Consider the following 19,532-nt stretch of genomic DNA (forward strand, 5'->3'; position numbering starts at 1 on the left):
GCCAAGCTATTCTACAGCCAGACGAAAACCTTCGTTTACAGCACTTCTAAACATATGTACAGTATACTGTATCTATTAGTATGTCTTCTTATGTAGAAATGAGCTGCATCGATCAGTAAATGTTTATCACATAAACATCATTTGGCGAAATTGGATGGAAAAGATGTCAGTACGTATATGTACATGTGAACGTACGAGGTAGATTGATTGTGTATTACACAAACTGACATGCAATAATGCACTTAACATATTATGTAGGCATTTATTGGTGACATGAATCAATTTTGTAAAATATTATCAGGCTGATTTTAATTTTCTGAGCTCCTTTGGGCAGGACAGTACGGTGGGACATCCCATTATGTAGGGCATCCCATTTCGGTAGGACATGGTAACAACTTAGGTTTGCTCTCTTCGATCGTTTGATTGTCCCGTATGTCGTAACTCTGGAGATCAGCAGAGTCCAATTGTAACACTTTCCAACCTTCTGTGTTGACGTAGAGCGGCTTGTATGCTGTAGGAGTCGTGTACCACAAATGCTATCCTCTCTTCGGCCTCTCACTCGAACGACTCGTTCACTTCTGGTTGTACAGCTTCGTTCTGTAATGAAACAAACGAGACTGAGAGTTATCGACAACAGTATACCAACCACGACGTCAGCTCAAGACGCTCCATACTGCATCCACGTGTACGGATCAAAGAAGGTGGCTCAGCTTGGTGACGTCATAAAGATGGCGTACAAGGGCAAGATGTACAAGGCGGTTGTAGTGAGCGATACGGGTTGCAGACATGTACGATTCGATAACAAGAACAACGTGGTGGTCGTAGATGACAACTTGTCGCCCGTGGGTACTAGAATCACTGGACCGTTGCCTACAGAATTGAGAGGAAAACCCGGACTTTCCAAGTTGTTAGCGATAGCAAGTAGATTTGTATAGGGACATTGATCTTTAAATTAAAAAAGTTATGATGCATATAATAAATGCAATAATTAATTTGGTGTGTAGAATGTATGCCTTTGGCATTAAATGTGTATTGTGTGGACACCTTGATTTACCACTAGGGTTCCTACTAAATGATCAAATTAGTAGCAATCGATATCAAAGTGTCCAATTTCTTTATTACAATTAGTTTACTGCGGAGACATATTTATTACATACTCATTGACTTACAAGTATCAATGCGTATGATTAATTAAGCATATGATTAATTAATTAAGTATATGTTGCAATGTAATTTATCTACATCGGTTGTACAGTTGAATATGATGCGTCTACAGTTGAATTCATTGTATATGATATATGGTGGTACACTAGTCTACATGCACAGTACTGTGGCTACAGACACACACACGTGCAGTGTGCTGTGGTTAGAATTCCGAGGGCATTGTACGCGCATTGTCTTTAGATCGACTTCTAGTATGCGTTTGTTTGTTCTCAAGTCTCTTCGTTTGCCTTTACCTAGACGGATGGGATATGATTGGAACAGATGTTTCTATTCGTGGATGAACTTCGTTTTCAACAAGTGCTTCACCTGTAGTCTAAAGCTTTCTAGTTCTATAATTAATTTGTTGTAGTTGTTTGATTGTAGCAATTACAAGTGTTCTAGAAATAAATTTTTAGTTTAAGTAAGGTTATAACGTTTAATTCATCAAGTGTATTTGTATTAACAGAGTGGACTATGGAAGATTAGAAGAAATTGGTCCAGACAAGTGAGATTTTTGTTTTGTTATTGACACATTTTTAATAAATTTATAAGACATGTACTTATAGTATGTAGCACACAAAAAGTATTCTGTATTTTGGTTGAATTATTAACGTAAATCTGACTTATTTCTATTAATGAATTAAGAAGTAAATTAAATTAAAGTTGTTGTAGTTAGTGTTGATGTAACTTGATAGAGTGTGATTTCGACAGGATAGCAGCTGAGTGGGTTGTTCGATGTGGAGGCTCCATACGCTTTCAAGGATACGAGCGTTGGGAAAAGGACTACAACCTTTTGCCTCATGGCACTCAAGGCCGATTTCTTTTAACTGATATTGATGCTTCAAACACAAGTATAACAGATGGTGGTTTAGCACACCTTGGTAATGTATAACTAAGAGTAACCACTCAATAAGAATTTAGCACACAAATTACCATCTTGTGTAGAAGGTCTGAAGCATCTTCGCACTTTGAATATGACAGACTGCAGGTATGTTGGGGACTTAGGTCTAACGCACGTCAAACATGTACAGGATTGCTTGAATACATTGGTACTACAAGGATGCACAGGAGTCACAGAGAAAGGGTTGTTTCATCTGCACTATCTCAGGTTTGGAGAGTCAACGTTTAAATTTATTATGTAATGTATGTGTATTTGTCAGACATCTGAAATACCTGAATGTGGTTGATACGTCTTCCGTGGGGCAATCAGAAGCAATTCAGCAGCTAAAACAGTCACTTCCACAATGTGAAATTGTACATAATTAAATTAATGAGGGTTTATATTAGTGAGTGCAACGCAGATTTATCTACGTGTATGTCTCAATTGTACAATGATTAGAAAGTTTGTTTTTGAATTGTGGTCTGATGCTTATGTCTGACATATGAATAATTTGTTTGCCCAATAAATTAGTAGTGCTACTTTTGTTGATTGTTGACTACTTTTATCATTATATTTATATAAATTACTATCTTACCTATCAGTAATAATAAGTAAATTAATAAATCACTAAAATTTAAATATGAACATATGAATTACCTAAAATTATTTTTTAAATGAACATATAAATTACTTAAAGTTTGTTATCATGCAAATGCATCTTTGTTACTGCCGGTACCATAGTATACATATGAAAATACCTTGTTATTGGATGAGATGCATGGTACTTTAGCTATGTAGTTTTTACATATCTTGTTCTAAAGAGAATTTCTTTTTTGATGTTCATTTATTGACGTTATCTCGTTCAAAAGGCGTTAATATAACAAATGGCAGCCTACTTGTGGTTATAATTAACTCTATAATTAACTGGGTAGCTCTTCTCACTCTGAGAAGAAAAAAACTTCTACTTCAGCATGCGCAGCTACGTATACTATTGCAAGTAGGTTATGTTTTACTCGCCTTATCGTTTTAATGGCACCGAATAAATGTTATAATAGATATAAAAATAAATATAAAAATAAATATAAAAATAAATATTAAATCAAATTTTAATATAAATATTTAGACTGCAATGAGTCTAATCAATGCATTTAAATTTTTTACAGAAAAATATTGTACAATACAGTCGTGTACGGTAGCGATACCGGACAGCGGTATCCCGTATATCAGTATCAGCAGGGCCTTGCAGTCCCTTCGTTTCTTGGTCGTTGTTCTCGTTTCGTGAACGTATAATACGATAAAATACCCTTGTCGCAAAAAGGCTGTCATTCGGAGATTACAAGGTTATAGTTACTTATACCTTTACCTTTACTGTGCACTCTGTACACAAAAGCACGTCGATGTGACCGCATCCGGGTTACTGCAATTTACCGATTCACTGAAGCGAAGCTCCACGTCGAGATGAGACGCTAGTGTGTCGTCTGATGGACTGGGTTCATTGCAATAGTTGTTACATACAGCCTCCGGCCGCCGGGCGGCGATTCTGTTTGACGAGCTGCGGGCACATATTCTGTGACCGATGCCAACAGCAGAGCGGTAAGTGAACTCAAGTGTAGGTCTCACATGTGTGGCGACCTGGACAGCATCTCGTTGTGTGTCTAGAGTCTAGGAGTAGTTGTCGATTATGTGGAGCTAGCTGTTCGACGATTGTGCTGTCGACGAAGGTTTGCGAGATTTCCTTTCATTTATTATTTTGTTATTTAAATTAATTTGTTTTTTATTTATTTATTTATTTGTTTATTTATTATTTATTTATTTATTTATATAGTAATTTATTTATTTATTTCTTATTTATTTATTTATTTATTTATTTATATAGTAATTTATTTATTTATTTATTTATTAATTTATTTATATAGTAATTTATTTATTTATTTTTTCTTTATTTATTTATTTATTTATATAGTAATTTATTTATTAATTAATTAATTAATTTGTTTATTTGTTTATTTATTTGTTTATTAATTATTTATTTATTTATTTGTTTATTTATTTATTTATTTGTTTTTTTTATTATTTATTTACTTATTTGTTTATTTATTTATTCATTTATTTATTTATTTATTTGTTTATTTATTATTTATTTGTTTATTTATTTATTTATTTATTCATTTATTTATTTGTTTATTATTTATTTATTTATTTATTTGTTTATTTGTTTGTTTATTTGCTTACTTATTTACTTACTCACTCACTTACTTACTTATTTATCTATTAATTAATTATAATTAATTAATTTATTTATTTATCTATTTATTGTGTATTAATTAATTTGTTATTTATGTAATTTTTATGAATGCATTTATTTATTTATTTATCTATTTATTATGTAATAATTAATTTGCTTATTTATGTATTAATTAATTAATTTATTTATGTATTTTTTATTAATGCATTTATTTATTTATTTATTTATTTATAAATTTATTTTGCACTGAAGGGGTGGACGTGTTTGTATAGATGAAGCCAGAAGTTGAGATGTATTTTACTGATCCTGCTGAAACGGTGAAGAAAGCAACTAAGAACGTCTTGCAGGTACACATGCTTTCCAAACGTTATCACCAAGAACATACATGACTATCTTTGTGTCTACCATTGTATGTCTATTTGTTTGTGTTTGAGTGCATGAGTTAGTGAGTGATTTTTATTTGTCTTTTGCCTTAATTATTAACGCATTTTAATTTTGTAAATTTAGCAAACATTATAGCTAATTAGAAAATAAAAATATTATAATTTAGCGTTTGATATTAATGATTATATGTGGCGCTATGGTTAACTGTGATGGAAGGTTGTTATTGCTAATGTTGTAGCTAGTCTACTGTATTGGCAAATTGTATGGAGCGTTTCGTTCTGGTTTGTTTTTGTGTTTGTAAACATTGAATTATGTACCATTTGCCTGTTGTGTATGAGCAGCATGTGCTAACAAAAACAATCAAATCTGCCATTTACCTAATCAGTGAATGGTACAAGTTGACGTCATGTGATCAACTGAATTATATCGAATCTAATCGTTTAGGTGTTGGATTTTCAAAAGAGTCACAGGCTACGCTTTCTGTCACATTTGAAAACGGTACATCTAGACATGCGTGTATAGATTGTATTATTCAGTTGGTTAGTAAGCCGTTGGGTGCTTGGCAGTCTTTACAACATTCTTCGTCTGATGAGATTGAGTTGAGAGTCAAAGCACTAGAACAGTAAGCTGTTTTGTTTTTGTACAGATGATTATGTTACTGACTCTGTTTGTGTGTGTGTGTGTGTGTGTGTGTGTGTGTGTGTGTGTGTGTGTGTGTGTGTGTGTGTGTGTGTGTGTGTGTTGTGTGTGTGTGTGTGTGTGTGTGTGTGTGTGTGTGTGCATGTGTGTGCTTTTATGTAGAGATAACCAAGTATTGAGACAAAAGGGTCAGACTCTAGTGAATGAAAATCAAACGCTGAAGAGCGAATGTCAGTTGCTGAGAGACGAAAACGTGGAAATAAAAAGGCTACTTGCTTCTAGGGTACACAGACAATTTGTTCAGTACCATACATGTTTAACTATATGATTTATGATTATCATTGATTTCTTATTTTGTTTCTTTGTTTGTTTGCTGTGCATCTTTTTTTGTTTTTGGACAAGAGGGCTGACATGCAAATACATTGCACGACATGTCTGTTTGCCATGTTTACATGTCTGTTTGTCGTTTTGTCAAATCATGTATTATTAATATTAATGCTATAGTTACATACAATACGGTTAGTGTTCAACTTGTGTCTGTTATTTGTCTGTTTGTCTATCTACCTGTCTATCTCTTTGTCTTGCTTTTAGTGTGTTTGTCTGTTACTCAATGTCTGGTGTTGTATCATCTGTTTTCAGCCTTTTTTTAGTGTCTTCTCATTCAGATATGTGTACACATAAGACTCTAGTTTCATGTGTTTGTGCTTGTCATATGCTTGTTTAGGTTTTGTGAATTTACGTGGCCGTTTACTTGTTGTCTTTTCGTAGGCTGAAGTTGCTCCTAGCAGTGGAGGACGGTATGGTGTAATGTACATGAATTATATGCTTTAAATGTGTCATTTAACTGTCTGCTTACAGACATTTCATGCAGACAGTGATGGCCACACCATCACCTAGTCCTGGTGACTTTAGATTTCATTCATTCTATGAGCATCTTTAGATGTAATTGTTTGCCAGGACACAGAGCTTTGTCACCAATGCGTTGTAGTCAGTCTTCACCGATTGGTGGGTTGCACACGCTTATGTCAACTCCAAGGTTGTACAAAATCTTTGCTCAAGTAACGATCGACAGCATAATCATGTTTGCCTGTTTTATAGAAGTAGACAGAACTTGAGCTGTTATTCTCAACAAGTTGTACACATTTTGGCTGTGGCCTTTTGTTTTTTATATTAATTGCCTTTTGTAGGTTCCTCAAACGCCCAGTGGACCAGTCAGAGTATCTATTCGTACACCACCTAGTGGTGGGAAGATGGGTACTGTTCCTAGTAATAGCACAGCGCAGAGAAGATTAACACCAGGCAGCTCTGGTGTTTACATTACCCGGTCAGTCTTTCTGTGTATAAATCTTGTGTTAGTGTAGGACTAGTAGCTATGGCTCATACATCAAAATTAAAGATGGCTGCTCTATACTGCGTTTTGTCACATACCATATATACATGTCTGATTGGTGAAGTTGTGTTGTGGTGTTATTTCTCAGCAAGAGATGAAAAACATGCACTAAATATGCTGTGATACTTTAATCAGCTGACTAGCAGAGACGCAGTGCTATAGTACGTTGGCTGCTTGGTTGCTTCACTTGTATACAAGGTGTTACTACTTTGTATACAATATTACTTTGGTGTAATTGATTAACTGGTGAAAGTAAGTGTCACACATTGGCGGCGGAGCTGGGGGGGGGGGGGGGGGGAAGAGGGGAAATTTCCCCCAACTTGACGATCAACAACTGCAAAAAAATTTTGGAATAAAATTTTTGAATTTTTATACTCCAGTAAAACAGTGTTCAGACCTATAAATGTGTATAAGCGCTTTCTGCTGCCTAAGAGGAGTATTTAAGTTAATAAAGTTTGACACCAGAAAGTGCTTCTCAACAGGAAATGCCTACTGAAAGCTCATCCTACTTCATGTACTCTGATGTCCTTTCATGCCCCGCCCTCCATTTGCAAGCCACAAACACTCAGAATCCTGAGTCGTCATCCTACATGTTTGTATTTGTGACACTTACTTTCACCAGTTTTAATCAATTAAACCAAAGTAATGTCATCTTTCCTTTTTAATATATATTTGGAAACGGGTTATTTAATGTATGAAATTCAATACATTAATATAATTTAGAGTGTGCTATGTTACTATGCAGATTTCATGTGATCGTAAATCATTGATTGCTTGGTTCTAGGAAGCTGTCTACTCCATGCATTCCTACTAGCTTGTCTCAATGCGAGTTGAGCCACCTGGTTACTCCAAACAACAGTCTATCAGCATCTCAGTTGTCACACATGCAGTCACAAAGTGTACCTCTCTCTGCATCTCAGATCGGACGATCAGTTCGATCTCCATCACCAAGTGTCAGTTCTAGAATGGAGCAAAGGGATGCATCTGCGACTGAACAGTGGGATCCATTGAGACGACAAATCTGTGTGAGAACATAACAAAGACCTATCGCGTACATCTACGTTGATTAGCTAGCTGTTTGCATTGCATTTCAGCTTCGTTATCAGCACAGAAATGAATCAAGGCGACCATTGCTAGTGTGAGTCTTTTGTGTGGTGCAGGCATCGAAAGCGGTTAGTTTGTATGCCTTCTGTAATCGCTTTTAGAAACTCTGTTGGTTACCTTTCTTCTCAGTCTACCGAGAGATCCTAAGCAGATAAGATCGATCACTTTACAATATAAGGTACAGTGCGGTTAACTTGACTAGACATTTGAACAGCAGATCAATTGATGCAGCCTTTCAATCTGAGGTTTAGGTGTCTAGTCACTTGTTAGCCTGTTTGCTATGTGTAATTATAATCGATGGTTAATGACACCCTCTGTAGGGTATGTTTTAGTATGTTGTGAGGCAAACAGTAATGTTGGTAGGGTAGAACATGGCACGCTAAAACATCGTCATTGTTACTTAAGTTGATAAAGGCTGCCAATTGCAGGAAATTAGCTTTCAGGTTTGGGACTGTGTTCTGCAGTGAAAACATGTGCCACATGCTTATGTGTAGTACACACACTGATGTATGTGTATAGCATGTTTTTCACTGCCATTTTGGTTTCCAAACCTCTTAGTTCTCAGAGTTTCTATTGGTTGCTGCCCTTTTTGCGCTTGCGTCATGCAACAAACGGTTGTATACGTTTCGGTTACCACGATTGCCACCATCATCATTTGTATTCAGTCTGCATTGCTTTCGATCCATACTTGACTTATGTTATTAATGTAAAGGGTCCAAATTACAGTAAAACCAGATAATGTTGGTCATGCAGATATAAGTAAGTATGCACAATTTTTATCAGTCATACTCATTGATATCTTTATAACCTCTCTGTTGTGTGTAGAATCATGGCATCTTGTGGATGTTAATTGTATGTGTTACTGTTACAGGATTCTGATGTTTCTGACAGTGTAACTCACAAGATCTCATTTTATGAACGAGAAACTTGCATTTGGAAGAGATAGAGGTTACGCCCTGTGTGACTAACTCTAGAGTATATGGTATGTATGGCACTATGTATATGAACTCTTTTGACAGACTGCATTAACACTGAAAGGTCTCATTGAATTTCTTCTCACCTCAATACATACACACGCGCGCACACACACACACACACACACACACACACACACACACACACACAAACACACCTTGATTCCACCATACCCACTATGGGTTTTGGCAACGCAGCGTAATAGCGCTTCTCCAAGCAGCACGATCATCAGCATCATAAAGACTGATATGTAATGATCTGAGGTCTCTTGTGACAACATCTATCCATCTCTGTTTAGGCCCATGTGTTGGTCTTGTTGCATTACTAAGTCTGCTGCGAAGTAATTGTTTTGGGGATGATTGTCACTCATGCGTAGCAGATGCCCCAGCCATTGCAATCATTGTTTCTGTATTGTCATAGCAATAGGGTCTTCACACGCTCGTTCTAAATTGTCTGAATTCTTGATTTTATTCCATCTTGACACACCAAGAATCGATCGAATGCACCACATGTGGAATGTATTTAAGCGTTGCAAGTTTGGTTGTGTAACGGACCAAGTCTCACATCCATATAGCAAAACAGGTCTCACCAAAGCACGAAAAATTTTCATCTTTGTGGAGATTAAAAACTGCCTGTTGGTAAATACCCTTTTCTTCCAGGAACCAAAAACTTTACTTGCTTTGCTTATACGAGCATCAATTTCAGCAATGCATCCACCATCTTGGCTCATGATACTCCCCAAGTAAGTAAACTCTGTAACGTTTTCAAGAACAGAACCGTCAAGAAGAATACGTGCCTGCTCGTAACCAATGCTCAAAACTTTTGTTTTCTTGATGCTGATTTTCATTCCCCATTTACAGCAGGACTCATGTAGACTGTCCACTAACTTTTGTAGTTCACCCGAGGTCTTCCCAATTAAAGCTAAATCATCAGCATACATAGCAGCTTTAATGACACCAGTTCCTTGAGCTTTGACTCTGTAGTTTATGTAGAGACTTTCCTCTTTCCTGTATTCAATTTCTATTCCGCCAACTTTAGCTTTGTTTAGTGCTTCACATACAATATTGTTCATGACGAGATTAAATAATACAGGAGCCATAGCACAACCCTGACGTATACCAGTTGTAACTTCAAATTTTGATGACTTCTCACCACTAGATTTGACAACACAATGTGTTCCATCGTGAATGTCAACAATCAATTGTACAACTTGTTCCTCAATACCTCTCTCTTTCAAAAGTAGTCTGAGAATTTCTCTAGGTACGGAGTCAAAAGCTTTTTCCAGATCAACAAAATAAATATGGACAGCACACTCATGTTCAATGGACTTTTCAATTAACTGACTAACCAACACACACACACACACACACACACACACACACACACACACACACACACACACACACACACACACACAGAGTCAGTATAGACTATCTTCTTGTGCTGTTAGGTGGCCATCAAACTTTGAGCAATTGGTACAGTCAGACCTTGTTATTCTGACCGCGTTTGTCTTGCAGGTTTTAGTCGGACTAATGCAACTGTTGGATTATCTGTATCAAATATATATATATATATATATATATATATATATATATATATATATATATATATAGATAGATAGATAGATAGATAGATAGATAGATATACAGTGAATCCATGCATATGTACATGGTTTCATGTGTATTTTCGTCAGACGGTGAGGGTGTAGGAATAATGAGATCTGACTGTATCAATTTAGAGCTGACGGTTATGAATGTAAATATCACAATTTGCTCTTTTGGTGTTGTTGAGCCTACATTTTTCAATGTTTTAAAGTCTTTTGTCTTTTTTTCAACTTGGGTCAACTGCACGTGTACATGCTTGCAACCTGAGGATGTATCAGTGAGAAGTGAGGGCAATGGTCACTGATGTGTCCATTAATTAACTTTAGTACTAAAGGGTTTACCTATTCTATGTCATTATAATGTCTACTCAACTGCCAGGAGCACTTATACAGTGATTTATAAAGAGACAAATTTCTGGATGCTTACAGTAGCTAGATCTTAAATACATGTAAGTCATTTCCACTTGCATTGGTACAGATCATTGTTTCACGCAACATTTGTACCACGTGTGCATAGACATATGCAACGTCCTTTGTTCTCTTCGTTCTAAAGGTAGACTGAAGTCACTGAACAATGTGGACTGTTATCATGAATGAAACAAGGCAAGAACCCACTAGGGTGCTAAACATGCAGTCCAGCTAACTGTTTCAGTTGGAGCTGAGAGCACTTATTGAGAAGCTTTGTGCTGTCCATGTCCATCTGAGTATGTTTCAATAGTAGGCAAACATCTTAGATCGCATGTGCACGTATGATGAGGTTATCCTACTGCAGAGCAACCTGTAGAGTGGCTAAATCGGTGAAGTGTGTAAGTGATACAGATTTCTAAATACATAGATGTATATATGTGTTTGGCTTTGGAATGGGATACAAGCTCTTCTGTGGTTATGGTATGGCATTGGTGAGAGGGTGTGCTCTGAGACTGTCATTGTAGACCCTTGTGTTTCTGTTGCAGTAGTCGAACACTTGCACCATATTTCAAATGTCAGGTACTCAAAATATCTAATACATAAATGATACTTGAACATTAATTAGGATAAAAAAATAGCAATAATAATAACTGTCCATATTGTGAATATCAGTACTGTAGGTAACATACTTAGCTTTGTGTGTTCGTGCATTACATAGAGTTGATATGTTAGTGTCACTCATCTTCTCAGCTGTAAACGGATAGACTCTGGAAAAATATGCCATGATGCCGTCCCATTTGTGCTACCATCTTGGGCATTGGTGTCTGTAAAATCTTTGTGTATGTCCCAGGACCAGGCACTCTCTATGAAAGAACAGGAAGCATGATTAATGTAGGAATTAGTGAGTCGTCGTCTGTTCATACCGATTCCTTGAGATAGAAACGAGGCACCACTGATTTAAAACTCGATGTGACTGCTGGTGCTTTCCGGCTTACAACGACGTGATTAGGATTATAATCCCCCGGTGAAGGACCGTCTTTCTATGATAATGAAAATTTGTGCATGTCTATTGATGCTCCGTTGATCACAACCATGACTTACTGGTTTGAATGGAGCTGACGGAAACCGTTTTGTTTCAGACTTGAATGCTGCATATCTGCAGTGAACAGCAATCAAAGGTGATAGCACAAAGTTTCTGTTTGCTGTAAAGCTACCTGGAGCCTGTTACTTGTTCTCCCCAAGCATCAGGAATAACATACTGGTTTGGGCTTGTACTTATTTCCTGTGAAGCAACAAGTGACATCATGTGTGTGTGTGTGTGTGTGTGTGTGTGTGTGTGTGTGTGTGTGTGTGTGTGTGTGTGTGTGTGTGTGTGTGTGTGTGTGTGTGTGTGCGCGCGCGCGCGCAACCTCGGTTGCTCTTTCTAGTAATTCCTGCCTGAGTGGTGTATATGTATGGCTACATACTTTGTCTCCACATCCATGCCCAATCTTTGGCCCTGTTTCACGGTCGATTGATTTGAAATTGTACGACCACTGTCGTGTAGACGCTTCCTCTACAAAGTCTTTGGTGTTGTAGCAACCAGGCAGCAAATATGGTCCATGGTCACCGGGCTCCAGAAAGTTAAGGAGTTTACCCTGCCTTCCTTGGCCCTTGAAGTTATACGAGCCCGGTCGTTGTTCAAGGTAATGGAGAAAGTCTTTTATATCGTATGCTCCAGGATTTGGAGTGTCCTGTCAAAGTGATTCCCGATTGGTGCAAACACAAAACATTGAGTAGCTATCTGTTCTCTACTGTGTTACTGTGTATACCTTGATGTATGATCGCCACCATTCTCTGCTGTTTGCGCGCTCTTCCGCATGTTTAGTATCTGCAGGAGGACTGGAAGATGGCCTTGAAATAGTCTAGAAAAGAGGTTATATGTCTGAGCTGGGAAAGCTAGGGATTGCTAGGGAACAAAATGGTGAACTACCTTCCTGGTGCTAGACAATCTCGTGTGTGCTGACGTTGTACGACCAGGAGAGATAGAGTCTCGTCGTCTTATTCGATCCTGATGAATAATAGGTTGCGCGTACATCTCCCGCTCACACAGCGAGATCTGTTTCAACTGTAAACTTCGTTGCTACGGCACCGGCAAACCCCACCCACAGAATTAAGCGACTGATCACGTGATTTGAGGAGTTCTATGGACGATTCGAAAAGAAACAACTATGTTTCTTCTTCAGACGACGAGAGAGAAAGTGGAGATGACGATAATTTATTAATTGCAAAGGAATCGAGTGTGGGGCCCCCTAAGGTGCTCTCTAATCCTGCCAGTGGACCAAAGACGGGACCGAAAGGCGTAATACGAGATTACGAACATTACCAAGAGTTGAGAGAGAAAGAAGAACAATGGAAAAAACAGCAGCAGAAAGCGCCATCGAGGAAACCACCGTCTCGAATGCAACCGGTCACTGGCCAAGCTGATGACGATCTGTTTGCTGAGCTCGAACTGGAGCTGGAGTCTGACCCGTTTGTAAACGAGTATAGAGAGAAGCGTTTGAGACAGATGCAAGTAGCTGCTGCCACAGCTGCACAGCACAAGCAGAATGCATTTGGCAGTGTAGTCGACGTCTCGGCTGACACTTTCCTGGAAGTTGTAGACAATGAGAATCCAGCTGTCTACGTTATTGTACACGTCTATGACAATTCTGTGGATGCATGCAGTGCTATGAATGGTTGCTTGGCGTGTCTGGCATCCGACTACCCTGACACAAAATTCTGCCGTTTAAAAGCATCGAATGCCCAAGTCAGCCACAAGTTTGAATCAGACGGACTACCTGCTTTGTTGGTGTATAGAGGCGGTCAACTAATAGGAAACTTTGTCCGGTTGTCGGATCAATTAGGCGATGATTTCTATGCTTCAGATGTTGAAAACTTTTTAGTATATCATAATTGCCTTCCAAAGAGTGACAAATCACAGCCAAATCTAGAATAGCTAATCTAATAGAAAAGTCAGTACTCATTAATGTATGACGTCTAATACACAAATTATGGAAACAATTTCTAACATATAGAATGATGTGTTTATGTACACTACACATAGAGCAAAGGGTGACCATCAGTCTAAGATACGACACAACCAGAGCTTGTTGAAGGCGCTGGAGCAGGCTCTGTTGACACATTCGGCTCAGGAATGGGTTTGATCTCTTCAGCCACAGCAGCACCCTGCAACAAACAAAACCAGTGAATGGTTGGTTATCTAATCAAAGGAAACAGACACAGTCTGTACAGTAGTGGAGTCTAGCCTCGTTCCCAGACTGTGTAGATTATAGGAGTCACCACTGCACACTCACTGTGTATGTCTGACATCTGGACACACATTTGCATACCTCTGGCTTATCATGTGGTGTTTTACCCGATTTCAGTGACTTCAAGGCATCTTCTGTCCATGCAGGATTGACAGGTGGGAGAGCATAAGGCTCAGCACTGGCAAGACCAAACGTTGCCTTCACTGGTAACTCTGGAGGCTGATCAGGCACTTTATGAAAATAACTAACACACACAACATTAACAGCATACTCAGACTGAGATACAGTAAAACAATAGATACATAAATCCATTCTCGTGTTCACATTTCTCAAGTGTGCTCTTGACTAGTGGTCCGAGCTTTCGAAAGAAAACGTGCTCGTGAGGTCTGCAATGAGTTCCAGGGCCTTTCATACTTGCATACTCTTTACTCAGCTTCTCAGCTGCTGCATACACTACGTAGAACGACAAAGAACTATGAAGGCAAAGTGTAGGGACAGAGGAAGGGAGGCCTGCATAGTTACCAGTCGTAGTGTTTGCACCTGGTAGCTATGCAAGCTTCTGTCTATTAGATACGAGTATATGCTTACAACGGCTGCTCTCTCGTAAACAAGCAATAGCCTCTCCACACTTGTCTTGAGCAAGAACATCCAATCCCAGGTAGCAGTAAGCCTGTACACAACAATGGACATCAAATGTCAGACTGTTGATGTTTAGATTCAACATGTATGATATACACAGTGAATATGTCATTCGGTTACCCCAAACAATGGATATTAATTGACCCCAAAAGAGCCAAACTAGTACATGAAGCTGTGTTCTACTCGTTTCATAGCTACGAGCGTATGTGCATGTAGTTGTGTGGTGTGTGTGTGTGTGTGTGTGTGTGTGTGTGTGTGTGTGTGTGCGCGCGCGCACGCGCATGTGAATGATAGTGTCGTTCCAAGGTGTTCCTAACACTCTATTTCCTATCACAAGCATCAATCAAGATGTAATCAGAGGGAGAGAAAGAAAGCATAAAGATCTGTGGAGTGACTCCAATTTAAGGAAAACGCTTGTCATTTAAGATTCGCTCTGATTACTAGTGGAGATGTTTAAAAAGTATGTATGTATGTATGTATGTATCCGGGACCTCTGGGTCAGAAGTTCAAGTACGGGTTGGGCCACAGGCATAATTCCCTTAGGCAAGGAACTCACATGCAATAGCCTCTCTCTATGGAGTGTCGTTTCTGTCAAAACAAGTACAGCAAATGCGTAGTGACTGATGGTTATAAGTAGAGTTACTTTTTAGCAAGTGTATGGCGACATAGTGACTGTTGGCAATGCATAGTGACTGTTAACCTGGGCCCTAGGGGCTCATGTAACAAAAAATGTATGTATCATGTGTGACCGGGAAGTAGACTGTCACCATGGCCAGGTGAAGAACCATTAGGGTTTGACTGTATTTGAATGGCTGGATTGCACTTCGTGTCGCTACGAATTTTTATCTACTCGGTTGCTTCTCTTCGTGTGGTAGACTAGGGTTCAGTAGTATAATGTTTTGTTTCACTAACTCACCTCATCTGTGTGAGTCACAGTGACAATTAAAAATGTATGTATGGATGTATGTAGGATATATTTACTCATGGAAAACTGATCTACCACAGTACCATGCAGTACACCCAGTGTTTTATGTCAAAAGTCGATTTTTGTGACAAACAGTACAGACCTACAAAGGAACGTTCACAAGATTGTCATATGTCTTGTGCACAAGAATTACTGCTGACTACCGATTTTGCCCATGTGTATAGTAACAGTACAGACATAACAACTGATTAATTCACTATGTATATGAATTAATTATATTATATTATATTAATTACTTATATTATAATTAGAATTAATACTAAATACTAATTACTTATTATACTCAATACTAATTACTTATTATACTCAATACTAATTACTTATTATACTCAACATTTACTAATTACTTATTATACTCAATACTAATTACTTATTATACTCAATACTAATTACTTATTATACTCAATACTAATTACTTATTATACTCAATACTAATTACTTATTATACTCAATACTAATTACTTATTATACTCAATACTAATTACTTATTATACTCAATACTAATTATTTATTATACTCAATACTAATTACTTATTATACTCAATACTAATTACTTATTATACTCAATACTAATTATTATACTTATCTTATATTATTAAATATTAAATCAATTCTTTGATTGGTCATGATATACAGTATGGATGCTAGCTCAAGTATTTCTGCCAATTTCTGCACGTCAGTAACCAACATGTGCTTACATATGCCTTGTAGAAAGCATCTTTGATTGCCATGTATTTATGCCATTTTCCAACTTGCAGCTGATCCAATGTTGTCAGGCTATCACCTAAAAACAAAGTTGATATACACGGTAAGACAAAGCAGTACCAATCAATCGCACCCCCAATCATGAACATCTTGGATGTTTCTGCAGCAAGTGCCGATACGAGCGAGTGCTTGTGTTTCAATTCAATCGCACGAGCCAATGTCACTACACATAATTGAACAAACTTATATCAGACTGTAATCACTATACTATATATAAACTTTATTGAAATTGAAACCATTCCCTCTTACTCCCTAAGACGTGATATATAGGACAGTAGACAAATTTGTCAATTTGGGGAGCACACTTTCTCAAACCCTATTATTGATGTGTCTATGTACAGCTAGTGCTGCATTTGGAAATCTTACTAGACGTCTTTGGAACGAACACGGCATAGCTACAAAAGCAAAAGTGTATCTGTCAGTGGTGATAACCACATTACTCCATGGATGTCAGACCTGAACAGTGTACCAAAGACACATCAAAGTCGATCAGTTCCACATGCACTGTCTTTGTAAGATTGCAAACGTGAAATGGCAAGACAAATTGTTCAACACCGAGGTTTTAAAGAAGTGTAATATGTCAGGAATAGAAGTTCTGCTGATAGACTCCCTAAGACAGTGTTTTACAGGCAACTAAAGGAAGTGTTTAGACCAGCTGGTAGTCCAAAACTTCGTTTCAAGGACACATTGAAAGCAAACATGAAATCATGTGGCATCACTGTACCACACTGGGAAAACGTCACACTTGACAAGACTTTATGGAGATCTTACTGCAAAAACTCGATCAAGTATTTTGAAGATTACAACAAGAGGAAAAAGCGAAAAACTGTAGTGTCATCAATGAGTGGCAATTACATCTGTGATATATGTGGCCACTCATGCTCAGCATAAATTGGTTTATGGAGACACAGACAAAGTCGTAATTGATCTTAGTCGTATCGACTACTCATTCCATCACAACCACACACACACACACACACACACACACACACACACACACACACACACACACACACACACACACACACACACACACGATACTCATTTGCTCACCTTCTTGAGCCTCAGCTTGACATTGCATAATATAAGCATCCAGAATGCGTACATCAGTGTCGGCTCCCTTATCTCCAGTGTCATGGAGTGTCTGCACTTCAGAGTCCTGAAATACACATCAATCGTGTCTACCGTACATCCTCAAACACGATCTACAGCAAACGAATGCTCATACTTTCAACAGAGTGAACATCCCTGCGCCTATTCTTAACGTCCGATGCACTTCTTTTGCCTCTTCCATTGAGATTCTGTAAAGACACTGTGAACGCAAAGAACAACAGACAACGTGTGAAGTATTCTAACTCAGGGTTGGCAGCAAGATGAGCGGCATGTTTCATATGCCACAGAGCTACGTTGACCAGAACGGACACCAACTCAAACTGAGCATCCATTAGTTCACTGAATATGAAGACAAAACGTAAGTCTCACATCAGCACAGAATTACAGCATTACTGTAAGATGTCAGGGATACAAGAGGTGTGAAACACTAGGGTACACAGTACTGTAGTACCGGCAGGTCAAGTGACATACGACCGACTGGACGACTCGCTCCGCCTAATGCATACCACGTGACCAAATCAATAATGAAAAACTTATTTTTGTAAGCATGAATCGGACTGTTGTGGTAAAATTCTCACATCACACATAATATTTCCAACATTTAAAAATTCAATTAACAATAAAAAATTAATATTAATATATTTCATTGTGCTAGAACCTTGAATCTTTAGTGCAGCATCCAATTATTAATTGTTGCTGAGCATAGCGAGGATTCTAATCCGGGTCCCACAACAGAAAGAGGCGTGGTCCTATATGGCTCCACCGAACTCTTGGTATATTATGTGTGTGTGTGTGTGTGTGTGTGTGTGTGTGTGTGTGTGTGTGTGTGTGTGTGTGTGTGTGTGTGTCATTATAAGACCTACTTCAAAAAATCGTTTCCGTGTCCGACTACAGATCAGTATAGGAACGATTCGTGCAAGTGACCAAACAGTGAAGAAAAAGCCACACGAAGTTTTGTCGCCCCATCGTATTGTATCGTAGCTAGGGATTGTGTGTACTTGACAACCAAGAAACACCTTCAAGAGCTGAATGCCACCTACAGTCAACTATTCACACGTCCCATACTACAGTAGGATCCTTTACTACACTGTGCTGTATCTAACACTGTTGATAGTCAACGTTTGTCAGTAAATACCATACCACTGTCGTTACAACAGAACTGAGTGCATACTTATACCATACAATTGATCACGAAATGACGACTACTGTACCTGCCAGGTCTTACGTAATCTAAATTACTAGGAAGTTTGCATGTGTACTTCCAGGGTTTCAACAAATACGTATTGTCTAGCTAGGAGGCAGCTAGGAGGCAGCGTTTCAGTAGACGATCAGAAAACTCTGTTGGACGTGTTACTCACCAATGCAAGGCGCCTACGGATACCATAAACTAAAATGTTTTAAAAAGTTTTAATAAAAAGTTTTAATAAAAAGTTTTAATTATGAGATTTTCTATGTATGGAGCTTCTCGATTTCATGTGTTCTCTCACCTAACTTTTTTTCCTTGTACTGTATTTGTCCATCGGAATACAACCAAATGACGCACACCTTCTTCTCGTCCGGACTCCTCCACACTGCCCTGAATGATACCACGCAAAGTGCTCAAATACTCCGTTGTAAACGTCGTCACGTCGGCCAATTCCGACTCTGGCGTCCTAATGAGTTCTAACAGCTTCCTACGTTTCCCTTTCAAGTCTCTAAACACAGAAGTGAGGCAGTCTGGGATATTGATGATACCTCTAATGGGGTCCCTCACGCTAAAAGTTTTGAGGCATCTGAGTTTGTAGTTCCTGACCGATAGACATCGAAGTTGACGGATGACGTGGCTTTGAGAGGATTTCTGTGGAACCAGTGTGCCATGTCGTCAGATCGGATGGGCGTGACTCGAATCACGTGAGCTGTCTGCAGCATT

The 19,532-nt window shown here is 38.3% G+C and overlaps 6 protein-coding genes across 8 annotated transcripts; 4 read left to right on the forward strand and 2 right to left on the reverse strand.

The window, feature by feature from the left end:
- Positions 1-415: 415 nt before the first annotated feature.
- Positions 416-1,260, forward strand: LOC134180005 (large ribosomal subunit protein uL14m-like). The gene has a single exon (XM_062647060.1). The coding sequence runs from the start codon at positions 534-536 to the stop codon at positions 933-935; it is 402 nt and encodes a 133-aa protein (XP_062503044.1). The 5' UTR covers positions 416-533; the 3' UTR covers positions 936-1,260.
- A 128-nt stretch (positions 1,261-1,388) lies between these two features.
- On the forward strand, positions 1,389-2,614 carry LOC134180279 (ATP synthase subunit s, mitochondrial-like). 3 transcript variants are annotated; one of them, XM_062647397.1, is made up of 5 exons: positions 1,389-1,521; positions 1,670-1,708; positions 1,915-2,084; positions 2,149-2,311; positions 2,364-2,614. In XM_062647397.1, exons 1-5 carry the CDS (start codon positions 1,418-1,420, stop codon positions 2,467-2,469), a joined length of 582 nt encoding a protein of 193 aa, XP_062503381.1. In that variant the 5' UTR covers positions 1,389-1,417; the 3' UTR covers positions 2,470-2,614. The 3 variants fall into 3 exon arrangements, with proteins under 3 accessions (XP_062503381.1, XP_062503382.1, XP_062503383.1); XM_062647398.1 differs by having other exon boundaries at positions 2,152-2,311; XM_062647399.1 differs by having other exon boundaries at positions 1,915-2,054; positions 2,235-2,311.
- Positions 2,615-2,948: 334 nt separating this feature from the next.
- LOC134180183 (RING finger protein 212B-like) lies at positions 2,949-8,878 on the forward strand. The gene is made up of 15 exons (XM_062647277.1): positions 2,949-3,676; positions 3,743-3,804; positions 4,601-4,675; positions 5,157-5,210; positions 5,279-5,334; positions 5,514-5,634; positions 6,120-6,148; positions 6,210-6,253; positions 6,309-6,387; positions 6,450-6,483; positions 6,539-6,675; positions 7,526-7,766; positions 7,836-7,879; positions 7,947-8,023; positions 8,717-8,878. The coding sequence occupies exons 1-14, from the start codon at positions 3,565-3,567 to the stop codon at positions 7,990-7,992; spliced, it is 1,134 nt and encodes a 377-aa protein (XP_062503261.1). The 5' UTR covers positions 2,949-3,564; the 3' UTR covers positions 7,993-8,023; positions 8,717-8,878.
- Positions 8,879-11,373: 2,495 nt separating this feature from the next.
- LOC134179376 (protein STPG4-like) lies at positions 11,374-12,967 on the reverse strand. The gene is made up of 7 exons (XM_062646253.1): positions 12,804-12,967; positions 12,643-12,735; positions 12,298-12,564; positions 12,046-12,113; positions 11,933-11,987; positions 11,755-11,871; positions 11,374-11,694 (listed from the first exon to the last, which is right to left on the reverse strand). Exons 1-7 carry the CDS (start codon positions 12,906-12,908, stop codon positions 11,578-11,580), a joined length of 822 nt encoding a protein of 273 aa, XP_062502237.1. The 5' UTR covers positions 12,909-12,967; the 3' UTR covers positions 11,374-11,577.
- A 40-nt stretch (positions 12,968-13,007) lies between these two features.
- LOC134179377 (phosducin-like protein) lies at positions 13,008-13,873 on the forward strand. The gene has a single exon (XM_062646254.1). The coding sequence runs from the start codon at positions 13,017-13,019 to the stop codon at positions 13,806-13,808; it is 792 nt and encodes a 263-aa protein (XP_062502238.1). The 5' UTR covers positions 13,008-13,016; the 3' UTR covers positions 13,809-13,873.
- Positions 13,869-19,508, reverse strand: LOC134179375 (BRO1 domain-containing protein BROX-like). Its single transcript, XM_062646252.1, has 11 exons — positions 19,377-19,508; positions 19,111-19,317; positions 17,867-17,962; positions 17,739-17,811; positions 17,564-17,669; positions 16,584-16,673; positions 16,444-16,529; positions 14,710-14,791; positions 14,424-14,574; positions 14,203-14,365; positions 13,869-14,038 (listed from the first exon to the last, which is right to left on the reverse strand). The coding sequence occupies exons 1-11, from the start codon at positions 19,478-19,480 to the stop codon at positions 13,937-13,939; spliced, it is 1,260 nt and encodes a 419-aa protein (XP_062502236.1). The 5' UTR covers positions 19,481-19,508; the 3' UTR covers positions 13,869-13,936.
- Between the last annotated feature and the right edge of the window lie 24 nt (positions 19,509-19,532).

Source organism: Corticium candelabrum, chromosome 5 (assembly GCF_963422355.1).
Source record: "Corticium candelabrum chromosome 5, ooCorCand1.1, whole genome shotgun sequence".
NCBI lineage: Eukaryota > Metazoa > Porifera > Homoscleromorpha > Homosclerophorida > Plakinidae > Corticium > Corticium candelabrum.

Bases quoted from the DNA above. Each gene is read 5' to 3' on its own strand.
- LOC134180005 (XM_062647060.1), top strand. From the start codon at position 534: ATGCTATCCTCTCTTCGGCCTCTCACTCGAACGACTCGTTCACTTCTG.
- LOC134180279 (XM_062647397.1), top strand. From the start codon at position 1,418: ATGCGTTTGTTTGTTCTCAAGTCTCTTCGTTTGCCTTTACCTAGACGG. The intron at 1,522-1,669 runs GTGCTTCACCTG...TTGTATTAACAG, and splicing joins ATGAACTTCGTTTTCAACAA to AGTGGACTATGGAAGATTAG. The intron at 2,312-2,363 runs GTTTGGAGAGTC...TGTATTTGTCAG, and splicing joins TTTCATCTGCACTATCTCAG to ACATCTGAAATACCTGAATG.
- LOC134180183 (XM_062647277.1), top strand. From the start codon at position 3,565: ATGGACTGGGTTCATTGCAATAGTTGTTACATACAGCCTCCGGCCGCC. The intron at 4,676-5,156 runs GTACACATGCTT...CTAATCGTTTAG, and splicing joins CAACTAAGAACGTCTTGCAG to GTGTTGGATTTTCAAAAGAG. The intron at 6,676-7,525 runs GTCAGTCTTTCT...GCTTGGTTCTAG, and splicing joins TCTGGTGTTTACATTACCCG to GAAGCTGTCTACTCCATGCA.
- LOC134179376 (XM_062646253.1), bottom strand. From the start codon at position 12,908: ATGTACGCGCAACCTATTATTCATCAGGATCGAATAAGACGACGAGAC. The intron at 12,736-12,803 runs GTAGTTCACCAT...CCTCTTTTCTAG, and splicing joins GATTGTCTAGCACCAGGAAG to ACTATTTCAAGGCCATCTTC. The intron at 11,872-11,932 runs GTAAGTCATGGT...TCATTATCATAG, and splicing joins CGTCAGCTCCATTCAAACCA to AAAGACGGTCCTTCACCGGG.
- LOC134179377 (XM_062646254.1), top strand. From the start codon at position 13,017: ATGGACGATTCGAAAAGAAACAACTATGTTTCTTCTTCAGACGACGAG.
- LOC134179375 (XM_062646252.1), bottom strand. From the start codon at position 19,480: ATGGCACACTGGTTCCACAGAAATCCTCTCAAAGCCACGTCATCCGTC. The intron at 14,575-14,709 runs GTAAGCATATAC...CGTTCTACGTAG, and splicing joins TTTACGAGAGAGCAGCCGTT to TGTATGCAGCAGCTGAGAAG. The intron at 14,366-14,423 runs GTATCTATTGTT...TGTGTGTGTTAG, and splicing joins GAACACGAGAATGGATTTAT to TTATTTTCATAAAGTGCCTG.